This window comes from Nestor notabilis, unplaced genomic scaffold, assembly GCF_000696875.1.
Source record: "Nestor notabilis isolate BGI_N333 unplaced genomic scaffold, ASM69687v1 scaffold27037, whole genome shotgun sequence".
Lineage (NCBI taxonomy): Eukaryota > Metazoa > Chordata > Aves > Psittaciformes > Psittacidae > Nestor > Nestor notabilis.
Window position 1 is genome coordinate 14021 of NW_009935715.1, and position 10315 is coordinate 24335.

At 48.8% G+C, this 10315-nt stretch overlaps 1 protein-coding gene across 1 annotated transcript in view; it reads right to left on the reverse strand.

Annotated features, from left to right (window-relative positions):
• WLS (wntless Wnt ligand secretion mediator) overlaps nucleotides 1-2314 on the reverse strand; it is a gene marked incomplete at its 5' end in the record, with an annotated part of 8523 nt that extends 6209 nt beyond the window's left edge. Inside the window, 2 exons of the mRNA XM_010017978.1 lie at nucleotides 973-1134; nucleotides 2190-2314. Coding sequence (XP_010016280.1) covers nucleotides 973-1134; nucleotides 2190-2314 — 287 coding nt within the window. The remainder of the gene's footprint in view (nucleotides 1-972; nucleotides 1135-2189) is intronic.
• Between the last annotated feature and the right edge of the window lie 8001 nt (nucleotides 2315-10315).

A 10315-nucleotide genomic window follows, 5' to 3' on the forward strand; every position in this document is an offset into this window, starting at 1 on the left:
CTCAGTCTCCCCTCTGGCAGGTTCAAGCCATTCCCCTTGTCCTGTCCCTCCATCCCTTGTCCAAAGCCCCTCTCCAGGTTTCCTGGAGCCCCTTTAGGCACTGGAGCTGCTCTGAGGTCTTCACGCAGCTTCTCTTCCCTACTCTGAACAGCCCCAACTCTCACAGCCTGTCAAGATGCAACTACCCTCTGAAGAACGTGGTCTGTTCAACACAGGAAAGGAAGCAGGTTCCTACTTAGCACCCAGGGTGTCTGAGCAGGCTCTAGAAGCCCTGAAAACAAACACCAAGACGCAGCCTCCACTTGGGAGGGAGACACTGACACAGCATGGAAAGAGCTGGCAGAATCGCTCTCAGACAAGTAACAAGATACTCATGGAGCCAAGTCACCACCGGTGGTAAGAGCATCAGCCAAATGAATGCACTTCTCCAGACACACATCCCTCCCACCTCTGTCTGCAGCCACCACAGCCGCTGGCTCACTGATCCTGCTGAGAGGGACAGTGGTGGGAGGTTCTCCAGCTGGGAAAAGCACCCATGGTCACCAAGCCATAAAGGAGGGCAGGAGCAGGGTAGCCAGCAGCCATCCCAAACGTCTGCATGGGCATAGCCAACTCAAGAGAGACCAGGTCCCCTCTGAACCTTGCTGGCCTGTTCCTCCTGAGCTCCTATCCACTGGACAGGGCTCAATCAGATGGAGGAATCCTCTCCCAGGCCAGACTGTGGTGGGGAGGAAAGGATACAGGGTGCTCTCGGATCCATGGAGGTGGTCCCAGGGCAGTGCAGGAAGGTGGCCCTGCTCCAGGCTTGAGGAGGACTCCTCAACAGAGAGCGGTCAATGAGGGCATCCCTTGGGAAGGAGGGAAGTCACATCTGCAGGCAGGAGCTGCCCAAGATGAAGAGCAGGACCTTGCTGTGGATCGAAGAGGAGCCCCCAGGCAGACACCACGGACAGAAGCAGGCCAGACCCTTACCACGAGGCGGATGTCCTTGATCTCCCCGATGCCCACGTTGATGCCCTTCCTCTCGTTCACGGGCAGGCGGATGTTGATGAGGTAGTACTTGTGAGCCACGCTGCCAATCTCCATGAAGGGCAGGAAGTCACAGTCGTAGTGACGGCCCTCGGACTCCAGGGTCTAGAGCAAGGGCACAGAACACGGTGGGCAGCCTTGGATGGGCCACCTGCCACGGGGAGGGTCTGCAAAACCCTAATGCTGGGACACTGCTAGCACTGGGAGCCTGTTTGCCAATTCCAGCCTTCCTGGGAGAGCCTGTGACAGTCAGGAGCTTGGGGACATTCTTCCTCAAGGTTTTGGTTGGTTTGGGTCATTGAGCCAACAGCAGGTTCACCTTTCAGGCTCTTAATGTCAATGATGCCTCCCATAATGAAAGGGTGCATTGGCATCCAAGCTTCCTCCCTCAGCAAGCACCACCTGGGCCCAAACAAAACATGCAACCCCTCACACATCTTGATGTGGAGTTTAAGTCCTGTTTTACCAGGAAAGCTCCTCTCTACACCTCAGATGTATTCACTGCATAGATGTGGCTGTATGGGAGGGTACAGGTATTACTGGAGATGTAAGGGGGTTGCTGAAAGGGACTGTGAAATGGGACAAGACAGGCTGAAAACCATGGCCTGGGAAAGAGATGCCAGATTAATTTAAGCACAGGAATTGCAGCCTACAGCACAGAAAGAAACATCTTGATTTAAACAAGATGCTGTTCTCAGCTGCTGGCTGTGCTCGCTGCTCCTAAGCCTTGGAGCTTGAGGCATTAAGTTGTTCTAACAAACTTCTGCAGGTTCTTTGAGTGCTGCATTATCCCTGGGGGACTATTTCCTCACCACTGCTGAAGAACAAGGTTTTGTCCACCACAAGCACAAGATGGAAAGGTCCAAGTTCTCTAGAATGGTTTGGGGTAAACAGATCTCAAAGCATTTGAGTTCCAGACAACACCCCCACAACACCTCACACCTCTTCTTCCTTAGTTGTAAGTCTACCCCCAACTTGTATCACCAACCAGCACCCAAATGCAGGTGGAACTCATGAAGTTTTCAAAGGTTTTGGGCTGACGCATTTGAAAGTTATGACTGAACAACTCCAAGCTTCTGGGAAGCACCACGAAGGGAAGGAAGACAATTCCCAACCCGTCCTCACACCTGCCCACCTCCAGCACCATCAAAACCCCTTACTTTTGGTGAGCCGAAGGAGCATTTCAGCTTCCTGATCTCTATTGCATGTGCTATTTCCTTCCAGTCATCAAACATGTCATCACGATAGGCCAGGGATACATCCAGCGTGATCTCTGCATTCTCTTCTGCAAGAGTAAGGAGACATCAGGCTTGTTAGAGAGGAAGGGTACAGAGGCTCAGATGGGCACCAGAGCCCCTGGACACTGAGAGGACCTTACAGAGGCACACAGCTATGAGGGGAATTCCAAACAATACAGATCAAATCACCCTTTTCAAAAGGTTTATCTCCTCTCCAGCAGAGGAGAAAGAATCTTTACTGGTCACAAAGGTCTGACATCTTCCTGATGTACCATGACTTACAGCTCATGTCATGGTTGTGGGTGAAGAGCATTATTTATTCATATAGCATTAGAAAGAGTAGTTCATGTAAAACTAGAGCCCAGGCAGCTGTAGAGACAGAGTAAGCCAAAAGCAACCCAGCAGCCTCCTCACCATGGGCTGGCTGAGGGATGACAAGACAGGATTCTATACAGACCCTTCTGCACGTAACAGGGGTGTGCAATAGGTCCTTCTGCTTTAGGAAACAACTATATCACATCATAGGATTTGCTTTAAATCAACGTTGAAGAAATGTTTGTAAGAAAACCACAAAAAAAAAGAAAAGATGAATTACATAACTCCGGCTGGTCAGATGAGCTTATAAAGGAGAAGGCATGCAAGTGCCATAGAATGGCTTGGGTTGGGAGGGACCTTAAAGCTCACCCAGTCCCAACCCCTGCCACGGGCAGGGACACCTTCCACTAGAGCAGGTTGCTCCAAGCCCCTGTGTCCAACCTGGCCTTGAACACTGCCAGGGATGGGGCAGCACTTCAGGGATGGCACAGTTCTGCTGTCATGCCTAAATGGACAAAGCCATCTATTAATGTAACCTTGTGTTTCTTCTGGCTGCAGGTATGTCATCCATAAACACTGAAGCCCAAATCTTGAACAAAAAGGTGTAAATGCACCCCTTAACAATGATGCATTCTATCAGAGATACGTTAAATGAAAGAAACAAAAAGGGCCACTGGGGTCTTTGGGTGGATGGGAAGGAAGGAGACAGGGAAAGGCACTGCTGGGCAAAGTCACAACTCGTCACCAGAAGTACAAATTGCTTCAGAATTGCCCACAGCTTGGACCCTCTGCTCCTCAGAGAGAAGGCAGGGCTCCCAGAGTAAGAACACCACACGACACGAAGGTCCTTTAAGAAGAAATGTAACCCCCCCTCAAGTTTAGCTGTGCTGGCCTTGCTGGAAAACACCTCGGGAACAGCCACACATGCTGGAGCTGATGATTTCTGTCTGTGTCGTTCAGCTCAAGCCATTCTACACCAGCCTTCTGAAGCCCTCCCCTCCATGCCCACACCAGCACCGACTTGTTCTTCCTTTACAGACGCACCAACATGCACATCAGTGAACACACACCGAGTTTATGTGCCCAAGTAAGGTCACCACATCAAGTTTGCATGGGAACAGGCGGCTCATCCTCTCCTGGACGTGTCACAGTAAGAGCACAGAGTACAACTCTTTCAGATATGCTCTTGCTAAGATACTGCCAAGAGGCCATCGCTGCAAGAAGGAAATGAGGCTGGAACAGGCTTATTTAGGTGCCATAACTGAGCAAGTTTATGAATTACAGTTGAAGGCTGCCAAGGAGCAACACATAAACATGCTTTAAAAACCCAAGGCAAGTCTGTACCAGCTCTACAAACCTCCTATTTACCAGGCACAGATCCCAGGGAAGGCTCTGAAACAAGCATGTGCATGCTGCAACCTAGCCTCTTTACAAAGACCAGCACACTCCAGTCTGTGAAACCTAGCCTCTTTTCACTGACCAGCCACAGCTGTTGGGAAAGCTTTGGAAAAGCACTGCAGGATGGCTACAGAACCATCATCCATGGAGAAGCACTGCAGGATGGCTACAGAACCATCATCCATGGAGAAGCACTGCCGGATGGCTACAGAACCACTTGTGCCTGTGGTCCATCACTGGGTTCTCGCTGCAAACAGCTCAGCCTTGCAAGCTCCCTGGCAGCTTGTGGCACACTCCAAGCTCAGGAGGTCAGAAATGCCTGTGCAGATCTAATCTGAGCCCCACACACGGTCCATCAGGGCTGCGTCACTGCACCAATGTGCTCTATCCCATAAGGATGCAGAAGGCTTGCACAATATCAACACCCACAGCTCTGCACCAGGAACCCTCTGCATGGAAACAGGGCTGGCTGCTCTCCCAGCAGCAAAGACACATCAAGGCTTGATGAGCTTTGAAGTTCAGCTCTGAAAACAATCTGGTCTTCATAAATCTGAAGGGAGGCTGTGTCATGTCCACAAGCAAGCGGGAGTCTTTCAAGCACCGACTGTCCCACATATTTGTCATCTTCTTCAGTTACAGTTTTGTTGGGACAACGTAGCATACTCATCCCAAACGATGGGAAGGGGTGTGGATGGTATCTGTGGTTCAGACTTGCTATTCATACAGTGTTTGGAGGTGGCTTCATTATGTACCTGATGTGGATGCACTGAGGTTTTTCTGAGCACTCAGTTTCTTTCCACACGTGACCAATAGCATCCAGACTGATACCAAGTTCCCTTCCACAGCAGCCATCAGCCAGGTTTCCATGAAACATGCATTTGCCATCTCAGACCAGCAAAACAGATAAATGGGAACATGAAGTTAAACTTGGCCCAGCTAAAAAGAACTACAAACTTCATTTCAGAAGCCATGAAACCAACTGGAATGCTCAGGATTCAATCCAACAAAAACAGCTTTCATTATTTCATCTTTGCAATCCAAATGTTGCTGCTGGCATCGAGTGTGAAAAGCAGAAGGCAGAAGATGTGCTGGTGTGGGCCTTCACAGGCTGATGTATTAGAACCTCCCTCTGAATTTCCATCAGTTTCTGTATTGGGGTAATAGATCCCCATAGAAGAGAGTTTTGTACAAAAGACCCTTTGAGACTGTCAACATAAAATACATATAATACATATATATACACACACACACAAGGGAGAGGGGAGAGAAGCAGCAGATGATGTTCTACGATGCTTGGTTTCAAGACAGATGTTTGAAACCAATGCTATTTACCATCAAAACAGCAGAGCAGGAGGCAAGGACTGACAGTTAAGCCAGTCTTCACTTCTGGAAGTGCTGAGAGATCAGAGTATTTTAATTATTCAGGGCTGAGCCACAGCAGAAGAGGAAGAACAGATGCAAGGAAGAGAAAACACTATCCCAAACCTGTGCTCAGCTCCTCAGATGCCATATTATGCTTGAGGAAAGCAATTACTCAGTTCTTCCATGCATGTTAATCAACACTCTCCATAATTTCCCATTAATAAAAAGGTAGAAATAGGTAGGTAGAAATTTCTGTCCTATTTCATACTAAGAGATGAAATGCCCCATGCCAGGAAGCTTCATCTCACAAGGACCACATCAGAGCACCTCCTCATGGCATGCTCCAGATTAACTTTGCCTTTGTAGATCTTGTGGATGACACCTAGATAATTTGGAGCCTGGAAAATCACTTCCGGTATCAGCAGCTCGACTGCTGAGTGACAACCTCACCAGTATCATGGTATTCAAAACCCTACAGAGACAAGACAGGTTTGCTTAGGTGATTATGTGTTCCAGGGATAGCTGATGAGAAGATACGTTCCTGCTGGGGTCCCAGCTTTGAGCTTTCTTGCTGAGTCTCTGTTTTTACAGCTATGAGATAAAACCACTGAATGATTTCGGTTGTAAGGGAGCTCCTCCAGCTCCAACCCCTGCCCCGGGCAGGCACACCTTCCACTAGAGCAGGTTGCTCCAAGCCCCTGTGTCCAACCTGGCCTTGAACACTGCCAGGGATGGGGCAGCCACAGATTCTCTGGGCACCCTGTGCCAGCGCCTCAGCACCCTCACAGGGAAGAGCTTCTGCCCCAGAGCTCATCTCAGTCTCCCCTCTGGCAGGTTCAAGCTATTGCCCTTGGCCTGTCCCTACATCCCTTGTCCAAAGCCCCTCTCCAGGTCTCCTGGAGCCTCTTTAGGCACTGGAGCTGCTCTAAGGTGTCCCCTTGAGGAGCCTTCTCTTCTCCAGCTGCCCCAGCCCAGCTCTCTCAGCCTGGCTCCAGAGCCGAGCTGCTCCAGCCCTCGCAGCAGCTCTGGGGCCTCCTCTCAGCAGCTCCGGGGCCTCCTCTGGCCTCGCTCCAGCAGCTCCACGTCCCTCTTGTGCTGTTCCCCAGAGCTGGATCAGGGCTGCAGGGGGGGTCTCACCTCTGGAGATGCTCTGGAGCAGGTAGAGCTGTGCCCCTGCAGTGAGGGACTCCCTTGCACCCACCATGCTTTGAGCACCACCAATGTATTTTTTCACATTGGCATTTTACTGCCAGACGTTTGGTGCCCAGGATCTTTTCCATGATTCACTTCACAGTGTGACATTCACACAGGATGGCTTTACTCACTGTACAATGGTCTAAAAATAGAGAAGTAGTTTCAGAAGGTGGCTCTGTGCCATCTGCATACTAATACAGCTGTCTGGAAAGAAACATATGCAAGCGAACAGAGGAAACACTAGAATTATTTGCATTACATTTCCATGCTTCACCAGCTCTCTAAAATTACAAAACCTTCCAAAGAGACCAAAATGGGCTGAATTTGAACAGGAGTCTGCAGTGCTCAGGCAGCCCACTGTATTCAATAGCTTTTCAACTGCAAAGAAGCCAGAAGGCATCTCACTAACATTTTAAGTTCTGTAGATATAAAAAGAGAAAAAAACAATGCTGGGGATTTTTTAGACTGAAAACTTGTGAAGGCCCCTCCATACTTTACGCCATCTGATAGAGAGAGGTGTCATTATCCAACCCCCAGTGCAGTGCTACCATCACTTTGTACTCCCCAGGGACATCACATTCCTGGATGTCAATTCAGTATTAAGCAATTTCAGGGTTACTTTTCCTCAAGGTAAAACTGAGGCAGGATAAGCCCAGCTCTGGGGACTCCTGAAGCCTCTGGCAGCTGAGGAGCAAGAAGCCTCCAGGTCCCTGCTCCAACTAAGGACAACACAAGGAATTGTGGCTGCCCCATCCCTGGCAGTGTTCAAGGCCAGGTTGGACAAAGGGGCTTGGAGCAACCTGCTCTAGTGGAAGGTGTCCCTGCCCGGGGCCGGGGTTGGAGCTGGAGGAGCTTTAAGCTCCCTTCCAAAACAAACCAGGCTGTGATCCTATGATTCTCAGCCTGGAAAAGAGAAGGCTGCATGGAGACCTCAGAGCAGCCTTCCAGTATCTGAAGGGGGCCTACAAGGATGCTGGAGGGGGACTCTTCATTAGGGACTCTAGTGGTAGGACAAGGGGTGATGGCTTTAAACTTAAACAGGGGAAGTTCAGGTTAGATCTAAGGAAGAAGTTCTTCACAGTGAGGGTGCTGAGGCACTGGAATAGGTTGCCCAAGGAAGTTGTGAATGCTCCAACCCTGGAGGCATTTAAGGCCAGGCTGGACAGAGCCTTGGGCTACATAGTTTAGTGTGTGGTGTCCCTGCTCATGGCAGGGGGTTGGAACTAGATGATCTTAAGGTCCTTTCCAACCCTAACTAATCTATGATTCTACAGACACATGGGAAGTAGCTCAGCTTCTAAACATCTGCAATTTTAAAACATCAGCATTTCAAAACCATTCCTCAACATCTGCATTAAGGAACTCCAGAGAAAGTTTCCAAGATGAATGTGATAAAGGCTGGTTTCTCCTCCTCTGAGTGCCAATCCCACAGGATGTTGCCGGATGCTCGGCCCCTGCGAGGCCCATGTTGACTTTAGCATCTTTGGACCGTGCTGCAGGGCTCTGGGAGCCAGCAGAGACCAGGATGTGTCCCCAGGGAGCAGGCAGCAGCTTCAGGCGGTGAGAGCATCGCAGCAGGCAGGCAGTGCTGCTTTCCTAGATGAGCCGAGGCAGCTTCAACACACTCATTACGAGGGTGACTGGCAGAGGCTTTAACACTGCGACGCCTTCCAGGAGCCATCCCTGGTTTGGCACCAGACCCTGCTGGCATGGACTCCAGCAGGATGACTGCTGGCTTTGAGGTCACTCAAAGCTTAAGGGAGAATTGTCAGTTTAAGAGAAGAAATGAGGTTATTTCACATGGTTGGTATTTCACATCTTCAGTGTTGCCTCTTTTGAGGAGCTGATTCCAAATACCAGATCGATGAAGCTCTTACACTACTTCAAAGTTAGCAGTGAGACAGAGACACAAATGCAATTGTTTTGGCCTAACAAGATTTACTTTAATATTTTATAATGTCTCACAAGACAACCTAGCAAGTAACAACTGAATTACTCATGAGTTTCTTAGATTATACACTTCATTTACATCTGCCTTCAGCTTGGCACACAGAGCAGGAAAACAGCATTTGTAAGTACTTTTTTCAGTCAATGAAAGAAAACCTTTGAGATGTGTCAAGCAAGCTCACACCATAAATAGAAGTAATGTCTCTTGTCTTCAAATGCTTCTTATAAAGAAAACCCACCAGCAGCTACTGAACTGATAGTGACCAGAAATGAAACCTTTCCCAGCTGCAAAGTGGTACAGCCCACCCCAAAACATGCCTTTAGTACCAAGAGGGTGGCCCAAGCTCTTCTTGCTTTTAAACCTCAAAAGAAGTTCCCACCTTTGAAGGCCTCAGTCACTGAACACAAATCCTGACCTGAAAAGGCTCTCTGCACTTAGAAGAGAAACACTGTCACAGAATCCGGGTCACAGATCGTTTGTGTTGGAAGGGGTCTAAGACCATCCAGCCCCAACCCCTGCCACGGGCAGGGACACCTTCCACTGAAGCAGGCTGCTCCAAGCCCCTGTGTCCAACCTGGCCTTGAACTGTCAAAAGCTTGTTGAGCATTTTAGCAACCTGTTGCCAGGTGCTCAGCCAGTTACTGGCTCCAGCTCAGCAGAGTTTGACTTTAAACAGCCTCAGAACAAAGAGTTGTTTCTCCAAGCACAACCATCTATTGAAGTCTAAGCAGCTGAAGCCTTAATAACATTACAAAGCTACTCTTATCTCTCTAATTATCTCTAAAATGCAGAGAGAACACATATGTAAGCTTTATACAATCTCATATTTAAGTCATCCTAATGATGATACATTAAACATCCAGGAAGTAAGAGGTCCACGCTGAGCAGGCAAGGCAGTACAGGAGATGTGAAGCTGTCATGAAAGCTTCAGCACATCTACAGTGACCCGGCTGTGAGCTGCCAGCTCCCCTGCACCAGGGCATGTTTGCTAGTCCACATCCCAACCCAGCAGCGAGCTTCTAAACCAGAGCTGATCTAGCACATGGTTACACAAACACTAGAGCCAGACCCAGACAGGCTGTGGTTGGAGAAAGAGCTACAGAAGCCCCAGTTCAACCAGTCTGAAAGTGAATTGTTTATTCATTGTTAGGTTGTAGCTGTTAGACAGAGGGATTTTTCCCCAAACACACAAACACATGAGCAGCTCTCAATAAGGGGCAGATCAGTCTTGCCCTTGCTGCTCCCAGCATCATCTTGCAGGGTTATTTTTGAGTTTGGGGTTTGGTTTTTGGGAGGAGTTAGGGGGGTTTATTGAGTGTATCTTCTTCCAGGTACTAAGGGTGAATCCCAGTAAAACTGCTTCATCCACAGTTCCTCTGTACCTACAGTTTTCCAGTTAATTTGGCCCACTGCAGTTTCAAGGTCAGAAGGTGGGGAAATCCATCAAATCAAACTTTCCACCAAATCTTAACAAGAAAATGTATCTCTCAAGGATTGATGGAAGGTTGGGCAACCATCTCAGTTCACCACCAACCAACCTCAAACTGAGGGAGTTAAAGTCATTATGATGGCAAAGGCTCAGTAAATGAACACCAACTCTTCTGCAGCTGGTGCCCAATGGGGACTGTGCTTAAAAACTCAGACACGAACATTCCCTCTTATGGGCTCCTCATATAAACTTACAGATCAATAACTTCATTTAGTGAGTATTTTGGCTTGCAATTCAGAAGCTGACCACACCAAAGTGCTTGGCAAGCACAGAGCAGAATTGCATGGCTTCAGGTCTCCAGCACTGAGAAACCAGCAACTAGTTCCAGTGTATGTGTATATA